Genomic DNA, 27,362 nt, shown 5'->3' on the forward strand with positions numbered 1-27,362 from the left:
CTTGTTATCCTGTTCACGTCATATGACGTCCGATCAGGATAACTAAACCACTTTGCTGCCGTCATATTGCTATATTGCGGGCGGCAAAAGGTTAAAGCATGTTATACAGCACAGTGCTTGTGCTGTGTAATGTGGCCCCCTGTAACATTTAAAAGACCTGTCTGATCCTGCCAGTTTCTACCCTCCCCTTTGTAAACTGACTACGGTGTATCACGGCTGCTGAGCCCCGACACTGTGGTCAGTTTACGTGCGTCCGTCATCCGCAGCCCTCCTGTCCTCCTCTGTGCTCTCTCCCCCCTCCCTCCATGCTAGTCGGATCCTGTGACAGAAGTTAGAAGCTGATTGGCTACCATGCACAGCTGCATCAGATTCAGACCGCACTAGTAAACCTCCCTCATTGCTGGGAACCCCATGGTCCCACAGGTCTCTGCTGTCTTCTGGGACCTGTGTGTCTCGCAGAAGACAGTGGGGGGGGGGGGGGCGGAGGAGGCACCGGATATGGCATAGATCTATACCCCGAAGTGGATTATACAGGTATCTGCTCTCCCCTCCCCCCTGAAAGGTGCCAAATGTGACACTGGAGGGGGGGGGGGGGATTCTAAAAAGCATAAGTTCCATTTTTGGGTGAATCTCCGCTTTAACCATACATACTCTTCTTTTACAGCCCAGGGGTCACTTTAAAGAAAGACTATCAAGACAGAACTATGTAGTCTCCCACTATTATTGTGGCTTCAACATTTTTGATGCTTCACTATTAAAAATCACTGTCCTGCATGGCATTAAAAAAGCCTGTGGCCTGCCATACTGCCATCAAAATTGATAACTAATACAGTTTAATAAGACTTCTTTCTAAAGCTATGTATCCCAGTGTAGCAATCCTGATGACAGCATATGAAAGAAGCCACACCTGTGAGTGTATGAATCTTCTGTTTAAGGCTTGCTCCGGTGCTGTCCAATGGGAGCCTCACGTCGTACTTGTTCTTATTCCAGATGATCTTAAACTCCACATGTTCTTTCTCTGACTCAGAGTCCTCTCCATTGCTGACTGCCTCTGGCTGTGCAGGGACATCGTCCTGAGAACTTGCGTCTCCACCCTCCGCACAGCTCAGCTGTAACTTCTGTCCATCCGCCTCCATCCCCAGCTCTTCCACTTCTGTGGGGGGGAAATAAAATACAAGAGTGCTGATCAGGGCAGCAATGTACAAAGCAGATTATTCCACAATGAATGACAAATGGTGTCAGCAGAATCAGGGGCTTCTTCTTTTCATCCCAACATACAGCTCATGCTAGGAACACATCATCAGGCTTCATTAAAAAAAAAAAAGACAAAAATTTGACCTCCCATAATGTTATCTCTATAGGTATTTCAACTGAGACATGCCTTGAATTTGGTAAACAAGACAAAGGAATCTCTATTAATCCACTGATCTGGAAACTTAGTTCGGCCATACATGGATCAAAATGCAGCCAGTTTAGCAGGAACAAGCCAAATTTCAATTCATATGTGTGCAGGCTGGCAAGAACTCAAGTTGATCTATTGATCGACTTCAGTAAACCAGTCTGTAGGGTTTTTTCACTCGATCGTTGCTGGCGGCTATAGCCGCCAGCAGCGATCACTGTATTCTGCAGGTGGGGAATGCTCCCTGTGCTGATAAACGGCAACCTATGAAAGTTGCATAATGTATGGCCAGCCTTATACTGCAGGAGATTTCTGAAAATTATAAACAGAAATCTGGAGTACATTAAAGAAAGCCATTGGCTATCCTGGGGACAGGCAACCAATGACTGCAGACACACATTTTGTACAAAGATAAAATGCTTCATTAAAGGAACGTGTGAGCCCCTTCCTGCTCTCCTCGCCTCCCTATGGATCTCTAAAAAAAAAAAAACTGACTTCACTTCCAAGTGAATGACTAGGCTGGAGCAAGAAGGCAGCCATTAAAGTCTAAAAAGTGTCAGCTCCTGTCATATAGACTGCAGTGGTCATTAACCTTGTCCTCAGGGCCCACTAACAGGCCAGGTTTGCAAGATAACTGAAATACATCACAGATCATTTGCTGATCAGTGATTGCAGTATTCTAGTCTGCATCTCCTCAAGGTAATACATAAAACCTGGCCTGTTAGTGGGCCCTGAGGACAGGGTTGATGACCACGCTTCTTTCAGGTCTCTAGGTAGTGCAGCAACAACCAGGATGACAGCTCAGAATCCTGGTTCATTGTTAGATCCATACATCTATAGTCTGAACGATTATTTTTGGTTGATATGATGCTGTGCAGGAAAACTCAGTCTGACTGCAGGCACTGCACACTGTCTTGTGGCCACAATGGCCATAGGCTTCCTTCAATTACTTCTTAAAGCCCAACTATAGGCAAAATATTTTGTTAGTCTTGGACACAATTGGGAAGCGTAAAAATGTCTGTCTGTGACCCATTTGGGGAGATTTACCCTCACTTCCTGTCCCTGCGACACCAGTAGAAAAATTAGAACAGTTGTGTCAACAGAAGAGAAAGACACAGATGGAAATAAAAATAGTCAGAAATTCAAACCCCTCCCCACTATATTAAAATTGTGGATTTGTCTACAATCCCTTTGAAAGAATTTCCCATTTCTTCTAAACCTTGTCATGAATAAAGCCCCCCCCTCCATGTTCTCTGCTGAGTTAAAGCAACAACAACAACAACTTACACCGGGGGAGATTGTATGAATTGTCATTACAGCCAAAAGGAGACAAGTCACACGAGTGCCACAAAGTTGTAAAAAGCTGGCAGAAGTACCAACAATACCGGGCATTCTACAAGGATGTTAGAAACAACAATACAGACAAGCAGGGAGATCTATAAATACCTTAAAACACAGAAAAATCTATGAGCCACCAATAGACTGCACCAAAATGAAAGTAAATGCTGTCAGGGTGATGACTCATTGGGCAGCCATGTCAGACACATGACACACATGACTCTACAGAGAACAGTGGAAGACTGGCACATCAGGAGAGATCAGACCTGGCACACACAGACGATTGGCACATCAGGAGAGATCAGGCCAGCAACATGGCACACACAGACAGAAGACTGGAATATCAGGAGAGATCAGACTAGGAACATGGTATACACACAGAAGACTAGCACACCATCAGGAGAGATCAAACCAGGAACATGGTAGACACACAGACAGAAGACTGGCACATCAGGAAAGATCAGACCTGGCGCACATACACAGAAGACTGGCTGGCATGTCAGGAGAGATTGCTCAATTAGGAGGGAACACAGGCAGCATGTAGAATCCAGAGGACACAGATTGTACAGAGGAGTCACCCATGTAGGAGGGCACACAGAAAGCAAATGGCACAGAGGGGTCGCCAATGTTGGACAAAGAGGAGCAAAGGGCACAGAGGGGTTATCCATGTAGGATACACAAGAAGCAGATGATGACAAAGGGGTCACCTATGTGGGAGGGCACATACAGGAGCCACCCATATAAGACACAGGGAGGCAGATGGCACAGATAAGTCATTCATATAAGGGAGCATACAGTGAAGTCACAGAACCCCCCCCCCCCCCCGCCCATGTAGGAGGGCACAGAGGGGTCCCTATGAAGGGGAGCATACAGGATGCAGATGACACAGAGGGGTCATCTATGTAGGGAAACACACAACAAAAGCAAATGTCACAGAGGGACCCCCCATGTAGGGAAGCATACATAGGGGTAAGCCATGCAAGGGGCACACAAAGGGGGCACCTATGTAGAGGGTACACAGAGGGGTCAGCCATGCAGGAGAGCACACAGAGGAAGCAAATGGCACAGAGGGACCCCCCGGTGTAGGGAAGCATACATAGGGGTAAGCCATGCAAGGGGCACACAGAGGGGTCAGCCATGTAGGGGGGGGCACACAGAGGGGTCAGCCATGTAGGGGGGGGGCACACAGAGGGGTCAGCCATGTAGGGGGGGGCACACAGAGGGGTCAGCCATGTAGGGGGGGGGCACACAGAGGGGTCAGCCATGTAGGGGGGGCACACAGAGGGATCAGCCATGTAGGGGGGGGGGGCACAAAGAGGGATCAGCCATGTAGGGGGGGGGGGGGGCACGCAGAGGGATCAGCCATGTGGGGGGGGGGGGGCACGCAGAGGGATCAGCCATGTAGGGGGGGGGGGGCACGCAGAGGGATCAGCCATGTAGGGGGGGGGGCACGCAGAGGGATCAGCCATGTAGGGGGGGGGCACACAGAGGGATCAGCCATGTAGGGGGGGGCACACAGAGGGATCAGCCATGTAGGGGGGGGCACACAGAGGGATCAGCCATGTAGGGGGGGGCACACAGAGGGATCAGCCATGTAGGGGGGGGCACACAGAGGGGTCAGCCATGTAGGGGGGGCACACAGAGGGGTCAGCCATGTAGGGGGGGGCACACAGAGGGGTCAGCCATGTAGGGGGGGGCACACAGAGGGGTCAGCCATGTAGGGGGGGGCACACAGAGGGGTCAGCCATGTAGGGGGGGCACACAGAGGGGTCAGCCATGTAGGGGGGGGGGCACACAGAGGGGTCAGCCATGTAGGGGGGGGGGCACACAGAGGGGTCAGCCATGTAGGGGGGGCACACAGAGGGATCAGCCATGTAGGGGGGGCACACAGAGGGATCAGCCATGTAGGGGGGGGCACACAGAGGGGTCAGCCATGTAGGGGGGGCACACAGAGGGGTCAGCCATGTAGGGGGGGCACACAGAGGGGTCAGCCATGTAGGGGGGCACACAGAGGGGTCAGCCATGTAGGGGGGGGCACACAGAGGGGTCAGCCATGTAGGGGGGGCACACAGAGGGGTCAGCCATGTGGGGGGGGGGGGCACACAGAGGGGTCAGCCATGTGGGGGGGGGGGCACACAGAGGGGTCAGCCATGTAGGGGGGGGGGCACACAGAGGGGTCAGCCATGTAGGGGGGGGGCACACAGAGGGGTCAGCCATGTAGGGGGGGGGCACACAGAGGGGTCAGCCATGTAGGGGGGGCACACAGAGGGGTCAGCCATGTAGGGGGGGGCACACAGAGGGGTCAGCCATGTAGGGGGGGGGCACACAGAGGGGTCAGCCATGTAGGGGGGGGCACACAGAGGGGTCAGCCATGTAGGGGGGGGCACACAGAGGGGTCAGCCATGTAGGGGGGGCACACAGAGGGGTCAGCCATGTAGGGGGGGCACACAGAGGGGTCAGCCATGTAGGGGGGGCACACAGAGGGGTCAGCCATGTAGGGGGGGCACACAGAGGGGGTCAGCCATGTAGGGGGGGCACACAGAGGGGTCAGCCATGTAGGGGGGGCACACAGAGGGGTCAGCCATGTAGGGGGGGCACACAGAGGGGTCAGCCATGTAGGGGGGCACACAGAGGGGTCAGCCATGTAGGGGGGCACACAGAGGGGTCAGCCATGTAGGGGGGGCACACAGAGGGGTCAGCCATGTAGGGGGGGCACACAGAGGGGTCAGCCATGTAGGGGGGGGGCACACAGAGGGGTCAGCCATGTAGGGGGGGGCACACAGAGGGGTCAGCCATGTAGGGGGGGGCACACAGAGGGGTCAGCCATGTAGGGGGGGGCACACAGAGGGGTCAGCCATGTAGGGGGGGCACACAGAGGGGTCAGCCATGTAGGGGGGGCACACAGAGGGGTCAGCCATGTAGGGGGGGCACACAGAGGGGTCAGCCATGTAGGGGGGGCACACAGAGGGGTCAGCCATGTAGGGGGGGCACACAGAGGGGTCAGCCATGTAGGGGGGGCACACAGAGGGGTCAGCCATGTAGGGGGGGCACACAGAGGGGTCACCTACGTGGGGGGGCACACAGAGGGGTCACCTACGTGGGGGGGCACACAGAGGGGTCACCTACGTGGGGGGGGGCACACAGAGGGGTCACCTACGTGGGGGGGGCACACAGAGGGGTCACCTACGTGGGGGGGGGCACACAGAGGGGTCACCTACGTGGGGGGGGGCACACAGAGGGGTCACCTACGTGGGGGGGGCACACAGAGGGGTCACCTACGTGGGGGGGCACACAGAGGGGTCACCTACGTGGGGGGGGGGCACACAGAGGGGTCACCTACGTGGGGGGGGGGCACACAGAGGGGTCACCTACGTGGGGGGGGGCACACAGAGGGGTCACCTACGTGGGGGGGGGGCACACAGAGGGGTCACCTACGTGGGGGGGGCACACAGAGGGGTCACCTACGTGGGGGGGGCACACAGAGGGGTCACCTACGTGGGGGGGCACACAGAGGGGGTCACCTACGTGGGGGGGGGGGGGGCACACAGAGGGGTCACCTACGTGGGGGGGGGCCCACAGAGGGGTCACCTACGTGGGGGGGGCACACAGAGGGGTCACCTACGTGGGGGGGGCACACAGAGGGGTCACCTACGTGGGGGGGCACACAGAGGGGTCACCTACGTGGGGGGGCACACAGAGGGGTCACCTACGTGGGGGGGCACACAGAGGGGTCACCTACGTGGGGGGGCACACAGAGGGGTCACCTACGTGGGGGGGGCACACAGAGGGGTCACCTACGTGGGGGGGGCACACAGAGGGGTCACCTACGTGGGGGGGGCACACAGAGGGGTCACCTACGTGGGGGGGGCACACAGAGGGGTCACCTACGTGGGGGGGGCACACAGAGGGGTCACCTACGTAGGGGGGGCACACAGAGGGGTCACCTACGTAGGGGGGGCACACAGAGGGGTCACCTACGTAGGGGGGGCACACAGAGGGGTCACCTACGTAGGGGGGGGGGGGGGCACACAGAGGGGTCACCTACGTGGGGGGGGGCACACAGAGGGGTCACCTACGTAGGGGGGGGGCACACAGAGGGGTCACCTACGTAGGGGGGGGGCACACAGAGGGGTCACCTACGTAGGGGGGCACACAGAGGGGTCACCTACGTAGGGGGGCACACAGAGGGGTCACCTACGTAGGGGGGCACACAGAGGGGTCACCTACGTAGGGGGGCACACAGAGGGGTCACCTACGTAGGGGGGGCACACAGAGGGGTCACCTACGTAGGGGGGCACACAGAGGGGTCACCTACGTAGGGGGGCACACAGAGGGGTCACCTACGTAGGGGGGCACACAGAGGGGTCACCTACGTAGGGGGGCACACAGAGGGGTCACCTACGTAGGGGGGCACACAGAGGGGTCACCTACGTAGGGGGGCACACAGAGGGGTCACCTACGTAGGGGGGCACACAGAGGGGTCACCTACGTAGGGGGGCACACAGAGGGGTCACCTACGTAGGGGGGCACACAGAGGGGTCACCTACGTAGGGGGGCACACAGAGGGGTCACCTACGTAGGGGGGCACACAGAGGGGTCACCTATGTAGGGGGGCACACAGAGGGGTCACCTATGTAGGGGGGCACACAGGATGCAGATGACACAGAGGGGTCATATATGTAGGGAAACACACAACAAAAGCAAATGGCACAGAGGGGCACCCCATGTAGGGAAGCATACAGATGGGTAAGCCATATAAGGGGCACACAGAGGGCTCACCTATGTAGGGGGTACACAGAAGGGTCAGCCATGCAGGAGGGCACACAGAGGAAGCAAATGGCGCAGAGGGACCCCCCATGTAGGGAAGCATACAGAGGGGTCACCCATGTAGGGGGGCACACAGAGGGGTCACTCATGTAGGGGGGCACACAGAGGGGTCACCCATGTAGGGGGGCACACAGAGGGGTCACCCATGTAGGGGGGGGCACACAGAGGGGTCAGCCATGTAGGGGGGGGCACACAGAGGGGTCAGCCATGTAGGGGGGGCACACAGAGGGGTCAGCCATGTAGGGGGGGGCACACAGAGGGGTCAGCCATGTAGGGGGGCACACAGAGGGGTCAGCCATGTAGGGGGGGCACACAGAGGGGTCACCTACGTGGGGGGGGACACAAAGGGGTCACCTACGTGGGGGGGACACAAAGGGGTCACCTACGTGGGGGGGACACAAAGGGGTCACCTACTTGGGGGGGACACAAAGGGGTCACCTACGTGGGGGGGACACAAAGGGGTCACCTACGTGGGGGGGCACACAGAGGGGTCACCTACGTGGGGGGGGCACACAGAGGGGTCACCTACGTGGGGGGGGCACACAGAGGGGTCACCTACGTGGGGGGGGCACACAGAGGGGTCACCTACGTGGGGGGGGCACACAGAGGGGTCACCTATGTAGGGGGGGCACACAGAGGGGTCACCTATGTAGGGGGGGCACACAGAGGGGTCACCTATGTAGGGGGGGCACACAGAGGGGTCACCTATGTAGGGGGGCACACAGAGGGGTCACCTATGTAGGGAGGCACACATGATGCAGATGACACAGAGGGGTCATATATGTAGGGAAACACACAACAAAAGCAAATGGCACAGAGGGGCACCCCATGTAGGGAAGCATACAGATGGGTAAGCCGTATAAGGGGCACACAGAGGGCTCACCTATGTAGGGGGTACACAGAAGGGTCAGCCATGCAGGAGGGCACACAGAGGAAGCAAATGGCGCAGAGGGACCCCCCATGTAGGGAAGCATACAGAGGGGTCACCCATGTAGGGGGGCACACAGAGGGGTCACCCATGTAGGGGGGGCACACAGAGGGGTCACCCATGTAGGGGGGGCACACAGAGGGGTCACCCATGTAGGGGGGGCACACAGAGGGGTCACCCATGTAGGGGGGGCACACAGAGGGGTCACCCATGTAGGGGGGGCACACAGAGGGGTCACCCATGTAGGGGGGGCACACAGAGGGGTCAGCCATGTAGGGGGGGCACACAGAGGGGTCAGCCACGTAGGGGGGCACACAGAGGGGTCAGCTATGTAGGGGGGCACACAGAGGGGTCAGCCATGTAGGGGGGCACACAGAGGGGTCAGCCATGTAAGGGGCACACAGAGGGGTCACCCATGTTGGGGGCACACAGAGGGGGTCACCCATGTTGGGGGCACACAGAGGGGTCACCCATGTAGGGGGCACACAGAGGAATCACCCAGGGGGGTCACCCACGTAGGGGGGCACACAGAGGGGTCACCCATGTAGGGGGCACACAGAGGGGTCACCCACGTAGGGGGCACACAGAGGGGTCACCCACGTAGGGGGCACACAGAGGGGTCACCCACGTAGGGGGCACACAGAGGGGTCACCCACGTAGGGGGCACACAGAGGGGTCAGTCATGTAAGGGGCACCCAGGGGGTGAAGTCCTGATAAGGGGTGTTAGAGGAGGGCCCTCACACAGGACACATGCCAGGCAGGAGGGTGAGGTTGGCACACACAGGGTGATCAGGCAGACACTGTCAGCGGGTAAAGGACAGCTGTCATTAGTAAGCACAAAGCCAACAACATTCCATCCTATAGCAGCATGCGCCCGGTGACCCCAAAGCGGGTCACACATGCGCTCTGCCCTCGGGGGACCCGGTACCCACCGTCCTGGGACGCCATGATGATTGTGTACAAGTCTCCAGCGCGGGGGCTGCCGGGAAACTCAGACTCAGCCTCTTTGGACCCAACCGGCAACTGTAGCCTTGTCCAGGACCGGAAGAGAGCCTCTCGGAGGTCTGAGCACCATAGAGACAAAAGAGGCCGGCTAGAGCGCCTACTGCAGAGAGTAGCCCGGTGCGGACATTTTGTTGTGGACCAACCATTGAAAGCTATGGGGAAGACTTCGACAAAATGTCTCCTGTAATTAAGACACTTTCTGTGGCGAAAAATTAGAAGTGACAGGCTGAGACTCAGGTGGTAGAGGCTCTGCTGGCCGAGGACGTTGTGTGAGGAGATGAGACTTCTCCGGACTGTGTGCTCGGCTCTGCCTCGGGGGGTCAGAAGGTGTTCGGGGGGGACGCACAACAAAGTTCGGGTCCGCTTTGCCCCAAGCCCTACAGGTAACCCCTTAAGGACCAAGTCATTTTTGAGGTGTGGTGTTTACAAGTTAAAAACAGTTTTTTTTGCTATAAAATTACTTAGAACCCTCAAACATTATAAATGATTTTTTCTAACACCCTAGAGAAGAAAATGGCGGTTGTCGCACTTTCTGACACACCGTATTTGCGCAGCGGTCTTGTGAGCGCACTTTTTTTGGAAAAAATGCACTTTTTTGAATTAAAAAATAAGAGACAATAGTAAAAGTAGCCCAATTTTTTTGTGATATTGTGAAAGATAATGTTACGCCGAATAAATTGATAGCCAACATGTCACGCTTCAAAATTGTGCCCACTTGTGGAATGGCGACAAACTTTACCCTTAAAAATCTCCATAGGCGACGCTTAACAAATTCTACAGGTTGCATTTTTTGCGTTACAGAGGAGGTCTAAGGCTAGAATTATTGCTCTCGCTCTACCGATCGCGGCCATACCTCACATGTGTGGTTTGCAACACCGCTGTCATATGCGAGCGCTACTCGCGTATGCATTCACTTCTGCACGCGAGCTCGGTGGGACGGGGCGTGTGTTTTTTTTTTTTTTTTACACTGTTCTTAACCACTTGCCTACTGGGCACTTAAACCCCCCTCCTGCCCGGACCAATTTTCACCTTTCGGGGGTCTCTCACACTTTGAATGACAATTACTCAGTCATGTAACACTGTACTCAAATGAATTTTGTTGTCCTTTTTTCATACAAATAGAGGTTCCTTTTGGTGGTATTTGATCACCTCTGGCTTTTTTATTTTTTGTGCTAAAAATGAAAAAAGACCGAAAATTTTGAAAAAAAAAAATTTTTTTCTTTGTTTCTGTGATGAAATTTTGCAAATTAAAAATTTTTCTTCATGAATTTTGGCCACAATTTATACGGCTACATATCTTTGGTAAAAATAACCCAAATTAGTGGATATTATTTGGTCTTTGTGAAAGTTAGAGCAGGGCTTGACAAATTTGCTTAGAATGTAGGAGCCAGCTGAAAAAGTTAGGAGCCAGTTATTTAAATCCTCTGCCCAGCGCCCAGAACTGCATGTCTGGGGCATCGGACAATAAGAATTGCTCATGCCTGATGCCAAGAGAAAAAGATAATATTTAAAAATTAAAAAAAATCAACTTTTGTTTTGTTATAAGATTTAGCAAATAATTTTTTTTCTCCTTCACTGATGTGCTTTGATAGGCTGCACTAATGGGCACTGATGGGGCGGCATTGAGGTTGGAGCTGATGGGCACCAATAGGCAGCACTGAGGTGCCACTAATATGAACTGGCAGGTGGCACTAACTGGCATTGGCATGTGGCACTGATTTGCACTGGATGGCACTTCTTGGCATTGGCAGGTAGCACTGCTTGGCATTGGCAGGTGGCACTAACTGGCATTGGCAGGTGGTACTGGATTGCACTGGCAGGGGGCACTGCTTGGCACTGGCAGGGGGCACTGCTTGGCACTGGCAGGTGGCACTAACTGGCAGATGGCATTGGCAGGTGGCACTAACTGGCACTGGCAGGTGGCAATGGGTGGCACAGATTGGCAAGTGGCACAGAATAGTACTGGCAGGTGGCACTAACTGGCATTGGCAGGTGACACTGGATTTACACTGGCAGGTGGCACTGGATGGCACTGATTGGCACTGGCAGGTGGCACTGGCAGATGGCATTGGCATGTGGCACTAACTGGCATTGGCAGGGGGCACTGGCAGGTGGCAATGGTTGGCACTGACATGACATTGGCAGGTGGCACTGGATTGCACTGGCAGGTGGCAATGGTTGGCACGTGGCACTGGGAAGTGGCACAGGTTGGCACTGATTGGCAAGTGGCACTGGATTGCACTGGTTGGCACTAACTGGCACTGGCAGATTGCATTGGCAGGTGGCACTAACTGGCATTGGCAGGTGGCACTAACTGGCACTGGATTGCACTGGCAGATGGCACTAACTGGCATTGGCAGGTGGCACTGGATGGCACTGGCAGGTTTCACAGCCGATAGTGTAACTGTGAAACTGAATGCTCTCTGCAGTGCTGCACTGTGTGAAACTTTATGGAGAGAGAGGAGCTGACAAATTCAGCGTGATGTCAGAGGTGGCCAGGAACCCGCAGCTATCCAGCCAATGATTGGGCTGCTTAAGAAAAGGGAGCGGCCACCTACACGTATCAGCCCGCCCAGATCCCATCCCATTGGCTGGTGTTGGAAAGCTGGGTCCCGCCCACCCCGACATTCAGCCTCAATTTTGACAGCTGCTCTCTACACACATTTTCACACACTGCGGCGCTGCTCTGCCAACAGTGTGTGGAGAAGGAGGAGGAAGTCAGAGGCTGCTGAGCTGCTCTCTTCCTGCTCCATCCCGACTACCAGACAGTGCTCTGTGTCTGGAGGCACCAGACACAGAGCAACAGAGGCACCTGTCAGTGACAAAAACCCAGCCACCAGGGCACAATTTCTAGTCGCAACGGCGACCTGGCGCCTGGGATTTGTCGAGCCCTGAGAGTCTACAAGCTTTGGTGCAAATCATAAAAAATTGATCACACCTGATGTACTGGTGGCCTATCTCATTTCTTGCGACCCAAACATGCCAGGAAAGTACAAATACCCCACAAATGACCCCTTTTTTGAAAGTAGACATTCCAAGGTATTTAGTAAGAGGCATGGTGAGGTTTTTGATGTTGTAATTTTTTTTCCCACAATTCTTTTCAAAATGAAGATTTATTTTTTTCCCCGCAAAATTGTCATTGTAATAGGTTATTTCTCTCACATGGCATGTGTATACCACAAATAATGCCCCAAAATACATTCTGCTACTCCTCCTGAGTATTACCACATGTGTAGGACTTTTTCACAGCCTGGCCACATACAGAGGCCCAACATGCAGGGAGCGCCATCATGTGTTCTAGGAGCAGAAATTACACATCTAACTTCTTGACTACCTATTACACTTTTGAAGGCCCTGGAGCACCAGGACATTGACACTGATGGCATGTGGCACTGATGACAGATGGCACTGATGGCATGTGGCACCGATGATAGATGGCACTAATACGTGCCACTGATGACACATGACACTGATGTGTCACAGATGACAGGTGGCACTAATACGTGTCATTGATGGGTACTGTGGGCATGTGTGTTTGTGTGGCACTGTGTTTGTGTTCAAACACTCGCATTGCAGCTGCAGGTCACTCTCCCTCCTCACACGCGGTCTCTTTGTAAGGAGGGAGAGGTGGCAATGAGCGATGATCTCATATGTTTACATATGAGATCATCTCTCATTGGACACTCTGATCGAGAGCTAAATGGCTGCTGTGATTGGCCATTTAGCACGATCTGTGATTGGCTGTGTTCAAGGGATTACTAGTAAACGGGAGGATGCCCTCCCAGCAATTCAGCGCTGCTCTGTAGCGTCTTTTGGCTATAGCGTGGGTGGGTAGAGGTTAAAAAAAAAAATTGTCACTTTTATTCCTATTCAAAAAGACCTCAGATCTCATATTTACACTAAAATGCAATTAAAAAAAAAACTATTTCCCTTTTAAGAGCTATGGGTGGAAGTGACCTTTTGATGTCGCTTCTGTCCTGCAATGGTATGGAGAAGGGTGGGGGCCATCTTCCCCTCACTCAGCTCCATGTCAAGTAGGAAGAAGTATCCAATTGCCTCTGCCGCTGCTGGCGGCAGAGGGCACCGGAGCGCGGCAGGAGGGGGCTCCCCCCTCTCCCGCCACCGATAAAAGTGATCTTGTGGCGAGTCTGCCACAGAGACCACTTTTATCTGAAACCGGAGCGCTTGCCAAAGAAGAGGATAGCGGGTTATGGCAGCTAGCTGCTGTCATAAAAACAATATCCCTCTTCAAAGTGCCAACATAAATCGTTGTGAGCCAGTCCGGAAGTGGCGTGCTGCCCTCTTGTGGTTGGGTGGCGTTCTGCCCTCTTGTGGTTGGGTGGCGTGCTGCCCTCTTGTGGTTGGGTGGCGGGCTGCTCTCTTGCCTGACTCACTCAGTGAGTCTTGTCCAAAATTACTAATTCAGAGTTTACACTTTTAAAGACAGCTGCCCTCCAAAAATAAAGCAGAACTGCAGCCAAAAATAACCTGATAAATAAATGAATGATCCATTAAAAGATAAATATAAAGCCACTCTTGCATCAATAATTACTTTGACTACAGAGATTTTCCCAGCGGTACTTTTTTTCTGCCATTATATGTCGTCAGTCTAATGACCAGCACATCCTGAGCTGAAGTTATCCTGGACCCGACCCCAGCCTGTGATTGGACAGTGAATGAGGAAGCAGCACAGTGATGAGCTCATCCCTCTGTCACTCTGCTCTATTCTCCTATCAGCATGTTTCTTGTGCTGCTTCTCCCCCTTCCTGTATGAGCTTGACATTATAGGGACTGCAATAGGCTGATACCAGGTCACATAATAGTTACTTATAGTCATGTATTGATGTATTTGTAATGACAGATCTGCCTGGAATTCAGCGTTACAATGTATGCAAACTCAAGCAATGAACTTCTCATATTTGCTCTTATTTGGTCTGTTAAATATATCATTACAAATGTTTGGTTACATCTGTTCAATAGGTGTAAAAAATACCTGTCGATCCTGCCAGAAACCTTGTGAGATGAAAACTTCCCGTGCTGCCTCCTTATCACTTACATTGTTTCCAGGTATCCTTTAACCACTTGCTTACTGGGCACTTAAACCCCCCTCATGCCTAGACCAATTTTCAGCGCTGATGCACTTTGAATGACAATTGCGCGGGCATGCAACACTGTACCCAAATGACATTTTTATCATTTTTTTCCCACAAATAGAGCTTTCTTTTGGTGGTATTTAATTACAGCTGGGAGTTTTATTTTTTGCTAAACAAACAAAAAAAATGCAAAAAAAAAAATCATGTTTAATAGTTGGTTATAAAATTTTGCAAACAGGTCATTTTTCTCCTTCATTGAAGTGCGCTGATGAGGCGGCACTGATAGGCTGCACTGATAGGCTGCACTGGTGGGCACTGATAGGCATAGTTAAGGCGGCACTAATAGGCACAGATAAGGCGGCACTGATGGGCAAAGATGGGCACAGATAAGATGGCACGGATGGGTGGCACAGATGGGTGGCACTAAGGGGCACTGATAGGTACCACTAATAGATGGGACTGATGGGCACTGATAGGTGGCTCTGATAGGTGGCACTGCTGGGCACTGATGGGCAGCACTGCTGGGCACTGATGGGCACTGGTAGATGACACTGATGGGCACAGATATGTGGCACTGGGGTGCAGCACCTTTTGTTGAGGCAGATTGTGAGCACTGCTGGGTGGCACTGTGGGCACTGCTGGGTGGCACTGTGGGCACTGACGGGGGGCACATTTTTTTTATTGATGTGGCACTGGCAGGGGGCAGGTGGGCACTGGCAGGGCTGGCCGTGATCGGGACTGATGTCCCGATCACGGCCGCCGGTGATCGGCTCTTTTTTTTCTTTTAATAGCCGATTACCGGCTCCGTTGTATCACATGATCAGCTGTCATTGGCTGACAGCTGATCACGTGATAAGGGGTCGGGATCGACCCCTTGCTCGGATCAGTGATCAGGCGAGTCTCATAGACTCACCGATCACAGAGCGTGCCGCGCGCGCCCCTCAGGGGGCGCGCAGGCCGCTCGTTCACGAGACGACGTCAATAGACGTAGTCCCGGCAAAGGCGGCTATAGCGCGGGTCTCAATTGGTTAAAGAGGAAGTAAAGTTTTTTTTTTTTTTTTTTACAAATGGCTGACGGGAAGGGTATTTATGGGGGGAGGGGAGGGGTGATCGCGCACTGATTGGACAGTGGGAGAGTCAATCAGCAGGTCCACCGGCCACCCGCAATCCTTCCCGGGAGAGGCAGAACAGTGATCTGCTTATGTATACAAAGCAGATCACTGTTCTGACAGGGTTGAACATAGAAATCTTGTGTTCCTGCAGGAATCTGGATGTCTGTCTTCATCCAGTCAAAGCACCTCCCCCACACAGTTAGCAAGCACCTCTTAGGGACACATTTAACCCTTTGATCGACCCTGATGTTAACCCCATTCCAGACAGTGTCATTGGTACAGTCACAGTGCATATACATAGTAAGGTTGAATAAAGACCTCGGAGGAGAAGCAAGCACTGCGGCTAATGTAAACACAGTATTTGGTATGACCCGATTTAGTATTGGCATATTTATGTTTGTCATTTTGCAGTTTCTTGGTTTTTACTGTTGTGTCTCTTCCTAGGCTTTCTTCACCTGGGTGGACTGCGCACAGCATTCTACAATTATATTTTTGCAAAGAAGCATGGAGGAGATTTCATTCTAAGACTTGAAGACACAGATAGGAGCCGCCTGGTTCCCGGAGCAGCTGAAGGCATAGAAGACACGTTGGAGTGGGCAGGTATGTGCTTGTTTGAGCTAATTGGGGTGATACAAGCATATTATATGCTCACACGTTGGCGGCTGCTCTTATCCAGGCGTATATAATATCTACAGCAGGGGTTGACAAATTTGTTTTGAATTTAGGAGGCAGTTAAAAAAGTTAGGAGCCAGTTTTTTTTTCAGCTCCCGGGGTAAGGCCACTCATTTTCACCCCCTATCCCTAACACCACAATGGAGCACCCAGTCAATAACTCCATTGAAACGCTGTTACATCAGGGGTATGGGCTGACCAGAAAGAGTAAGGCTGGCAACAGATGAAACTGGCTGGCACTGGCAGGTGGCACTGGTTGCCACTGGAAGGCACGTGGAACTGCCAGATGGCACCGGCAGGTGACACTAGTTGGCATTGGCAGGTGACACTGGTTTGGAACTGGCAGGTGGCCCTGGTTGGTGATGGCAGGTGGCCCTGGTTGGTGATGGCAGGTGGCCCTGGTTGGTGATGGCAGATGGCCCTGGTTGGCGATGGCAGGTGGCCCTGGTTGGCGATGGCACTAGTTGTTACTGGCAGATGGCACTGATTGGCGGTGGCACTGGTTGGTGTTGGCAGGTGGCACTGATTGGCGGTGGCACTGATTGGCGGTGGCACTGATTGGCGGTGGCAGGTGGCACTGGTAGGTGGTGGCATTGGTAGGTGGTGGCACTGGTTGGCGGTGGCACTGATTGGTGGTGGCAGGTGGCACTGACTGGCGGTGACAGGTGGCACTGGTAGTTGGCACTGGGTGGTGGCAGGTGACACTGGGTGGTGGTTGCAGGTGGTATTGATTGGCGGTGGCACTGGTTGGCACTAGCAGGTGGCACTGATTGGCAGTGGCAGATGGCACTGGTTGCCGCTGGCAGGTGGCACTGATTGGTGGTGGCACTGGCAGGTGCCACTGGTTGGCACTGGCACTGATTGGCGGTGGCAGGTGGCACTGATTGGTGGTGGCAGGTGGCACTGGTTGGTGGTGGCAGGTGGTATTGGTTGGCGGTGGCACTGGTTGGCGCTAGCAGGTGGCACTGGTTGGCGCTGGCAGGTGGCACTGGTTGGTGCTGGCACTGGTTGGCGCTGGCAGGTGGCACTGGTTGGTTGCAGGTGGTATTGATTGGAGGTGGCACTGGTTGGCACTGATTGGTGGCAGGTGGCACTGATTGGCACTGGCAGGTTTCACACGGAGCACTCTGTTACTTAAATGTAACAGAGGAGCTGGCGGGACCCTGCCGGGGTGTGAAACTGACAAGTAACAGAGAGGTGGATATGTCAGATTTCAGCCTGATGTCGGGGTGGGCGGGACTCAGCAGCTATCAAACACCAGCCAACGATTGGGCTGCTTAAGAGAAGGGGCGGGCCACATACACGTAGCGGCCCGCCCAGATCCCATTGGCTGGTGTTTGATAGCTTGCTGGGTCCCGCCCCCACCCCGGCCGGGTCCCGCCCACCCCGACATCAGGCTGACAGATCCTCCTCTCTCCATTGCGTGTCAGTTTCACACACAGCGCGGTGCTGCAGAGTGTGAAGGAGGGAGGAGGACGGCAGTCAGTGTTAATGCTGCTGCATGTCTGGGGCATCGATAGTGAGTCGGCTGGTGGCAGCTTAGGCGCCAGGTCGCGATTTCTGGTCGCATTGGCGACCTGGCGCCTGGGGTTTGTCGAGCCCTGATCTACAGGCATATATAATCTGCTACAGGGATCATCATTTGGGAATGCCTTTAACACCACTAGGATGAGCTTGACCGATATGATATCAGCAAAGATGGGATGAATCCCTGTCCCAATAAATTGACGTGTGTGTGTGTGTGTGTGTGTGTGTGTGTGTGTGTGTGTGCTAATTTAGATGTTGAACTTTGAAGAAAAAAAAAACAAGCTTTTTTCAAGAAAGCAGGTAAGGAAAGCCTGGAAAACCTGCAAAAATTTGTTCAGCGCTCCACCCGCTGGAGGAGATGATAATGCAGAATATTCAAAAGTGATATTTTATTTCTACCTGAAAAAAAAACCTTAATTTCTTTTATCTCTGGCCATAAGAAATGAAGAAAAGAAATACAAAGTCACTAAACATTCTCTTTAAAATTCTGTACATGTGACTGTAGGTTCAACTCGGGTTGAACTGGATGGACTGGTGTCTTTATCCAACCTTACTAACTGTGTAACAGTGACTGAGATTGTTCTTATAATAGTTATTGTTTATTGTCTTAGGGATCCCACCAGATGAGAGCCCAAGGAGAGGGGGAATGTTTGGCCCTTATGAACAGTCTAAGCGACTAAATCTCTACCATGAGGCTGTACAAACTCTTTTGGAAAATGATACGGCATATCGCTGTTTCTGCACCCCACAGAGACTGGAACTGCTGAAGAAAGAAGCTCTGAGGAACAAAGAGACTCCCCGGTATGACTGTGTGTCCTTGTTTGCAGAGCTGTACAATTATTGTATGTATATACCCAGTGTATAGACATGAATTGTAAAGAATTTTATTTTATAGATATAATATTCATGCCTTAAATCACAAAAAGACAATGTATTTTATTTAAGCTTATAAATCCTTAAGTCCTGGTTCACACTAATGCCAGTTTGTGACCTGCGTTCGCGCGGGCAGAGCAGCCCATTTGTTTGAATGGGCTGCTGTGCCTGCATTTCCTGCAGAAAATAAGGTACATGCACCATTTTGGAAAACCAATGACTGGGAGATCACATGGTTCCCAAACCCGCAAACGGGCTGCGGTTTGAGATGCTCGGGGGTGCCAGTAAGAATGAATGCGCTTTTTTAAACAATAGGGCATTTTGACTTAGTGCCCATTCACACTACCGCGACTTGTCAGGCGACTTAGCCGACTGACAAGTCGCGCTCCGTTCTGTACTATGGAACCGTTCTAATAGGAGCGACTCAAGTCGCCCCGACTTAGAAAAAGGTTCCTGTAGTATTTTCGGGGCGACTTCAGGCGACTTGCATTGACTTCTATACAGAAGTCATTTTGCAAGTCGCCGCTGAAGTCGTGTGCAGGTCGCGTCTGTGAGTCGCGCTGCAAGTCGCGTCGCCCCTGTGTGAACGGGCACTTAGGGTTGCGGGAATCCCTGCAATACCCACAGCCACCCGAAACAGTGAGAACCAGACTTTAATGTGATGGCTGCATAATTTTAAATTTTTTAGGCTGTTTGCGTTAGCATTCACCTGGTTATCTGACCTGCATCACACTTCTTGTCTTAGGGTGTCTCCACTCTGGATGGAGAAGCAATGGAGACACCTTTTGGATAGTAGCATTGTCAATCTGGGGAGAGGGTAGTGTTAGCCCCTTTTATCACTTGCTTTTGATGGGCAGCTCATCGTCATCTGTTTTAACACCCTAAATGCTGTATTACTGCACTACAACTGCATGCATTGCGCATGGTTGCAGCACAGCCCCATTTACTTCAATGGGTCATGTTTGGCAGGTGGTAGTGCCCGCCGTGTGACGGGGGTATAATTCCTGCCACAGAGCATCGCATGTATACAACTCCAGCCGCTGCCTTTTCAGCTAAGGGGAGTGGTTGAGGGACAGTAAAAGCGTAGCTCAACCACAAGGTTTTTATGCGCCATCTCCCCCCAACTGCAAGTATGAACGAGTCTTAAGACTTGACTAACAAATTCCAACTAATACTTTTCAAGCAGTTACAGCAGCTGTTTTTTATTTATTTTTTTTTATTTTTTTTTTGTTTTTTATTCGTTTTAGAAAGGTTTTCAATAAATGAATAAAAGCTGATCATGGCAAGCACCCCAATGTTCAATGGTTTGCCATAACCCTCTAATGGACTTTTCTTTTTTTTTTTTTGACAGTTCAGTCCATTAAAGGTCACTTTGCTCTGTTAAAGGTTGCTTTTGCTACATCTTTGCTGTGGTTTCCACTAAAGCATGCATTGCATATGGATGAATAGTAATGCACATAAAAAGCACAACATTCCTTCAAGCCACTGAAACTGCTTGTTGAAGGCCCCTTTGCCACTAATGGACTGATTGGGTTCACCTGAAAAAACTACAGGCGAACCCGATCAAACCCTCCAATATCCTCTATGGAGCATCGGGTGTAAACGAACATCCGAACCATTCCTGTCCACTAAAAACAGATGTTCCCCATCCGTCTGGTGGATCGGATGGTAGACGAGCGTAAAATCTCTGCATTGAGACACAGATGGCAAAAATCTGACCGGAGTTATAACCCTCCCTTGCTGCATCCAAAATGAAAAAAAAAATTGCCTATAGTTCTACTTTTAAAGTGTAAAGCCACTGTGTTCTCGTCATAGAATGTATGTGCTTTATAAAACAAATATGACGTTTTATACCTTATTTCAGAGCTCGGCGCTCACGTGACTGCCTGCCTCTCTGTTCTCTTGATCTGACGGCTACAGCGGGAGGGGCTGAAAATCCACTGCTGATGTCAGCCAGGAGGAGATAGGCAGGCGGTCACGTGGGCGCCAAGCTCTGAAATAGGGTATAAAACTGCATATTTGTTTAGCACATATGCTGAACACATAACATTATCGAACACAGAGGGTTGTATGAAAATTGACAAGTAATTTTAGCAGCAGGAAGAGAGGGGCGGGCACTGTCACTAGCCGACAGGCAGAGAGGGAGGGGAGAGAGGACAGAGGAGAGACAGCGAATGACGGAGGCATGTAAGCTGACTACGGTCTCGGGGATCGGTAGCCATGATATAAGGTGGTCAGTTTACAGAGGGGAGGGCAGAACCAGGCAGGATCATCCAGGTATTTTTTGGTGATAGAAAGGGACAATCTACACAGCACAAGCACTGTGCTGTTAATTCATGCTTTAAAGGAACAGGATCCATTATTTTATTTTTTTTGTAGGTTAACAACCACTTTAAAGTACCTGTAGGTACTGTGAATATTTCCTGTACTCGCACAGTTTAGGAGATATTCAAAGTGCATGCAGCCGATGACATCATGGGTGCATGTGTATTGAATTTCCTGCTTACAGTGTCGGACCTTCAGAGCCCATGCCATGGGAGTTACATCATCGCAGCTCTGGCCAATCGCCTAGCCGGAGCTTGCAAACCCAGAAGACAGACAGGGGAAACATGTCAGCCCCCTCAGTGGTGACTTTACAGCACTGGAGGGCTTCGTTCCAAGGTGAGTATTTCATAGTCTGCTAGTATGCGATGCATAGTAGCACACTATGCCTTTGCCTTGCAGGTGTTTTTTTTTTTCCCCCCAAGACGTCTTTCAGGACAGCACTTGAGAGATGGTGACTCCTCCCACCAGACCACAGGAAACGCCTTTTTCCTTCAGATCTTTAAAGGGTGGCAACTCTCTACCACACCTCAGATTTTGTGTTTCTTCCGGCCGGAGGGAACATCCGTGGGGGGGGGGGGGGGGGGGGAGCCATGGTCTTTAAGGTGCGCCTGGGGAACAGGGTTTCCTCACCTGTTTTTCCTTCTCCTTTTTTTATATATATATATTTTTTTTTAAGGACCTCAGCCCTCCCAACTTACCCAGACCTTGCAGCAGTACTTAAAATGGAAGTAAACCCTTCCAAACAACTTTGACCTACAGGTAAGCCTAGATTAAGGCTTACCTGTAGGTCCAAGTAATATCTCCTAAACCTATATGGTTTAGGAGATATTTGCCCGAAAATGGGCACCGCTGTCTACGGCGCATGCGCCGTAGACAGCGGCGCGCATGCGCACTAAATGCGGCAAGTCCAAGAATGGATTTGCCAAATTTGTCGACTCCCGTGCGCATGCGCGGGAGTGACGTCATCGCGGCCTCGCCGTATGACAGCGGCGGAGCTGCGAGGCGCGACTCCCGTGCGCATGCGCGGGAGTGACGTCATCGCGGCTTCGCCGCTGTCATTGGTCGGAGCTGCGAGACGCCACCAGCAAGATGGACGCGGCGGACTACAGGGATCAGCGGCGACTTCGCTGGCTCCTGTGTCAGGTAAGTGACACATAATGAGCTACTATGCGATGCATAGTAGTCCATTATGCTTTACCTTTGCAGGGAAAAAAAGAGGAAGTAAACCCATCAGGGTTTACTTCCTCTTTAAGGGGTCCTCTTCCCCCTTTTTTTTTTTGTTTTATTTTGAACATTGTGGTTTACAACCGCTTTACATAAATATAGCAAGGTTGGATGATCTTCGTTAAAATCAATATGTTACAGTGAGCCATTGTGAGTTATATGTGAACCATTTTGAGATTATGAAAAATACAGTCCTGTAAAATGCCTAAAGTGTCTTTTTCTCTTGGTAGGTACGACAATCGTTGCAGACATTTGACCACAGCACAAATACAAGACAAACTGTCAAAAAAATTGCCATTTGTGGTGCGTTTCCAGCTGGTCGAGGGAGCTCCATCTTTTAAGGACTTGGTTCTTGGCTGGACTCAACATGATGTGGCAAGCATAGAAGGGGATCCGGTGATCCTGAAAGGAGATGGTTTTCCAACCTACCATTTGGCCAATGTGGTCGATGATCACAAAATGGCAGTGAGCCACGTGCTTAGAGGAGAGGAATGGCTGGTCTCCACTGCTAAGCATCTGCTCCTATACCGTGCATTCGGTTGGCAACCTCCATCATATGCTCACCTCCCGCTTCTCCTCAACAAAGATGGCAGCAAATTGTCCAAACGACAGGGGGACATATTCATCCAGCACTACGAAAAGAGTGGATATCTGCCGGACACCCTGCTCGACCTTATATCAAACTGTGGATCAGGATTTCTTGGTAACATTGGAATGCAAGTGGTGTCCGTTTTCGAAGAACATGGTCTTAGAACCATGCTTGGCAGAGGGTGAATAACAGAAACTGGAGAAAGTAATATGCATTGCATATGCAAAGGTTTTTCCTTTAAAGTTTCTCTGACTCCATTAAGCAAACACCCTGCAATAGAACACAGTTGGTACTCACTCATAGCACCACTTCTTCATTGGACATGCTTCCTGGTGTGTCAGATGCCTGATTCCCCCACTGTGTGTGCTGTGGTACCCCTTGATGACCTATACATCACTACTGTGTCCTGTGATGTAGATGCCAGTTGAAGCAGCCACAGCATGCTGCGGATATGCAAGCATCCAACACATCTAAAATTCATGTGGTTGTCGGAGGTTCATGGGGTTAAGCCCGTAGGACAGGATAAAGACCCACAGAATGATCCAGGGTGTCCACGGGAAAAAGAAGAAGTGGTAAAGTTTTTATATATAGTGTAGAATGTATACAAATTATTAACTCCAATAAAAAGTGGTTGCAGTGGAAAAAGTGAGAAAAGCAACCTACATTTGGTGAGGTTGCGGTAACCCAGTTGGGTAATGCATGCGACCTTCCATGGGCACAAGTGGAGAATATCCCTGTTTACACGCAGGATAGAGTTGGTCACTTTTGATGACTCAGGGGTCAAAAACCTGTTGGTGATCCGGATAGCAGAAGCTTCCATTAAAATGTGCAGTAGGACTGTGATGTGTCTAAAGATGGGTCGGAGTCATCATATTTGAACATCAAATTACTTTATTTCACCATATAATGTGTTTCAAGGCTCAAATTTGCCACTTCCTCAATTTAAGGGTGATGCAAAAGTGATTCACACTTCTGGGTTTTTTGGCCACTCCATCTGTAAAGCGAGGAAGTGGCAAGTTTGTACCAAGAAATATGTCTTTTGGTGAGATAAAGCTATTGATGTTTGTCAAATATGATGACAACTTATATTGAATACATAAGTCTGTGCGTTACGGGGGCCATACAACTTTCCCTTGGCATCAGGGCTAAAACATTATATAAAACATGTAGTTCACTTGGTACAAGTGACAGATTTCACTTTTGTGGATTTAATGTGTGTGTTTTCTCTTTACAGGAAATCAGAAGGGCCGTACTCTGCCTGAACTCCTAGAGCAATTTAAACTGGAAAGAGTGAGCTCTCACTCTGCATTCGTAGACCTTAGCAGTCTCCCAGAGTACAACAGGTATATATTATTTAAGGTAGGGTGTCAGAGTGACTACAAGTTTAATGTGTAACTTTCACATTTTAACTTGAAATATTACCGCTTTGCTTTTCATATGGTGTAATTACAGTGCCGTGTATTTTAGCCACATTTCACAGGCATCACTATTCATCATTATGGAAACAACTTTTCCCTGGGATCCACATCAAATATGCACCAAGCAGGATTTATTTAAAAGAGAAGTGTGGCATTTGGGTTTTTTCAGAATCGTACTTCCCTAGGTAGATGCAACATCGGTCTGATGCTACATCTGTTCCCCAGCCGGCTCTAACACTGAGAACCGAGCGATCAAAAACTGCTGATCGCTCGGCTCTGAGCTCTGTGAGCTGACCCCCTCCTTGCTCACTGGAGCGCAGGACTGTGGAGGGGGTGGGAGCGGCTGGCTTAGGCTCTCGGTGGTTCGCTGAGAGGCTGAGCCGGGTGCCGGTCCAGGCATGTGGATCCCGGCCATATGGTCGTAATCTTTCCTGAGACTGGACTGGACTCTATGACGTCAGCTGACAGTGGGCTTCAGCCTGCTTTCTGCTGAAAACAGATCACAGGAGTGCAGAACAAACTGCACTCTAATGATCGATAGAAGAAGTACAACCAAACTAGCTTTGGCTGCACTTCTTCAAGTGCATTGCTGTCAAATTTAGAGGCTTGAATTAGGGAATCGCTGAAATTTGGGCCGCCGAAACATATCGGCCGAAAATTGCCTTTTCAGCAATTTGCCGAAAGAGAAATCTTGCCGATAATTGAGCCGAAAATGGGGTGGGGCAGGCCTATTATAGGGGTGTCCTTATGGCACAGCGCGCCACAGTCATCTCCTCTCCTCCTCCCCTCCAATGTCACACTGTCAGCTTTGTGCACCTTGTCCCTCCCTCCCTCCCCACCACACATTCGTCGTTCCTGCCCTCTCTCCAGAGGTCACATGGTACCACGACGTCAGCTCACACCCCGGTCACATGACTGCGGTTCCTCCTATCCCCTCTAGCGGGTCACCCAGAGGCATGTGTCATCAGGCAGCATGCTGTCCCTGCAGCTCCTCCTCTACAGTATGTCCCGGCAGGTCTGGGGGACATCCGGGCATCGCTCTGTCAATACAGGCTGGGCTCCTGTCGGTGACTCTTTCAATGTGATGAAACAGAGGAGGCTGGATGTGTTCGGGAAAAGGACGATGAGAGGCGGCCTGGGGGGTGTGAGCTGTGCCTAGTGCTGACCTGTGACCCTGCATCTCCCAGCACTGACCTGTGACCCCCGCATCTCCCAGCACTGACCTGTGACCCCCGCATCTCCCAGAACTGACCTGTGACCCCGCATCTCCCAGCACTGACCTGTGACTCAAGCCTTCGTCTCCTAATGCTGACCTATGATCCCCTGTTCTGACCCCACACCTCTGGACCCTCCTGTTCCCCTCCTCTGACCCTTGTCTCCCAACCCTGACACTAATTTCTCAGCACTGACCCTCATCCCCAAATCTCCCAGCACCGACTCTTCTCTTGACCCATGTCTTCCAGCTCTGACCTGTGTCCCCCTCCTCTGACCCTTGTCTCTCGACCCTGACCCTCATTTCCCAGCACTGACCTACATTCCCACATCTCTCTGCACTGACCTGTGTCTACCTGCTCTAACCCACTTTGCCATATCTTGTGGCACTAACTTGATTTTGCACTGACTCGTGTTTCCTGGCACTAAACCACAACCCTATTCCCCCCTGTGCTCACATACTTACCTGTACCATGTCCCCAGTCTCAGACCATCTCCTGTAATGTGTCTGCAGTCTCTGACCATCTCCTGTAATGTGTCTGCAGTCTCTGACCATCTCCTGTATCATGTCCCCAGTCTCTGACTATGCAGAGCATACTAGCTCATTATGAATAACTTACCTGAGAACGAAACCCCCGAAGCGGTCCTCCTCCTTCATCTTCACCGCTGCCATGTATCCCAGAGTGACTTCCGGGTCTCGCTGCTCCGGCGCTGTGATTCGCCGGAGCCGTGATGACGTCACTCCCGCACATGTGCACGGGAGCCGACACGAGCGGCATATCGCCGTGATCTGCGGCCTGCTCAGTGCGCCTGCGTGCCGCAGACAGCGGCGCCTGTCTTTTTGTAAATAGAATAGAAGATATTTCTTGGACCTACAGGTAAGCCTTTGGGGCTGTATATCTTGGAGAATGGTTAGATTCTGAGAGGGTTAAATGTATTCGACCAGCAGCTCTGCAGTATGCCGCCGTTGGTTCTACTTGAATAAATTTTTCTTCAATAAACTAAAAAATCATCAAATAAAACTTTTTTTAAATTTTTTTTGGAGAGGAGCGCCCGATGTCCAATCACCCAAGTGTTCATTAAAAACAATCAAGAATTTCTCCTTTCACAGCCCCAAAGCACTGATGCTGTTGGACCAGGGAAACAAATGGATGCATATATATGTCAAGCTACTTTAAAGCAGGACTCCACTCAAAGTTTTCCTTTTATTTTTTGAAGGATGGAGCAGGGTTTAATATTTCTTTGATGTTTCTACTACAGTCCTGAGATGTTGAAGTGCATAAATCTATAAGACTTTTCTAGATGTGTGATGCTACTGAGATGCTGGATATGGTCTGATAAGGGGATTTTTTTTTTTTAACGACCGTGTGAGTAGCAACACTGGACCTAGACTAATGGCTCAGTGTCACAATTGTTGAGGTTCCCTGTGATATGTGGTTAGTTGTCTGTAAATCCCAAGTTAGTGAAATAGAGCCTGTGTAGCAAAACCTTTATGGATGCTGGATGAAGGGTAGGATTTTGTTCAGAGGTCATGTACACTATGGGTTTGATTTACTAAAACTGGAGAGTGCAAAGTCTGGTGTAGCTCTGCATAGAAACCAATCTGCTTCCAGGATTTTGTTGTCAAAGCTTAGTTGAACAAGCTGAAGTTAGAAGCTGATTGGCTACCATGCACAGCTGCACCAGATTTTGCACTCTCCAATTTTAATAAATCTACACCTATATGAACATCATGTCTAAGGCTCCATTCATACCAATTCATTTTTTAATGCTTCATGCTTTTTGCCTTTTGTAGAAATTCAGGAATTATTTTTGCGGAA

The 27,362-nt window shown here is 51.2% G+C and overlaps 2 protein-coding genes across 2 annotated transcripts in view; one reads left to right on the forward strand and one right to left on the reverse strand.

Annotated features, from left to right (window-relative positions):
- Window positions 1–9,559, reverse strand: part of UBFD1 (ubiquitin family domain containing 1) — a 38,106-nt gene extending 28,547 nt beyond the window's left edge. The window contains exons 1-2 of the mRNA XM_077449241.1: window positions 9,425–9,559; window positions 908–1,153 (exon numbers count right to left, since the gene is read on the reverse strand). Of these exons, the coding sequence (XP_077305367.1) occupies window positions 908–1,153; window positions 9,425–9,440 (262 nt within the window). The 5' untranslated portion in view covers window positions 9,441–9,559. The remainder of the gene's footprint in view (window positions 1–907; window positions 1,154–9,424) is intronic.
- Window positions 9,560–9,713: 154 nt separating this feature from the next.
- Window positions 9,714–27,362, forward strand: part of EARS2 (glutamyl-tRNA synthetase 2, mitochondrial) — a 33,257-nt gene continuing 15,608 nt past the window's right edge. Inside the window, exons 1-5 of the mRNA XM_077449240.1 lie at window positions 9,714–9,880; window positions 16,147–16,302; window positions 18,513–18,702; window positions 22,554–23,026; window positions 24,147–24,255. Coding sequence (XP_077305366.1) covers window positions 9,775–9,880; window positions 16,147–16,302; window positions 18,513–18,702; window positions 22,554–23,026; window positions 24,147–24,255 — 1,034 coding nt within the window. The 5' untranslated portion in view covers window positions 9,714–9,774. The remainder of the gene's footprint in view (window positions 9,881–16,146; window positions 16,303–18,512; window positions 18,703–22,553; window positions 23,027–24,146; window positions 24,256–27,362) is intronic.

This window comes from Lithobates pipiens, unplaced genomic scaffold, assembly GCF_037356315.1.
Source record: "Lithobates pipiens isolate NorthernLeopardFrog02 unplaced genomic scaffold, aLitPip1_a1.2 Scaffold_22, whole genome shotgun sequence".
Classification (NCBI taxonomy): domain Eukaryota; kingdom Metazoa; phylum Chordata; class Amphibia; order Anura; family Ranidae; genus Lithobates; species Lithobates pipiens.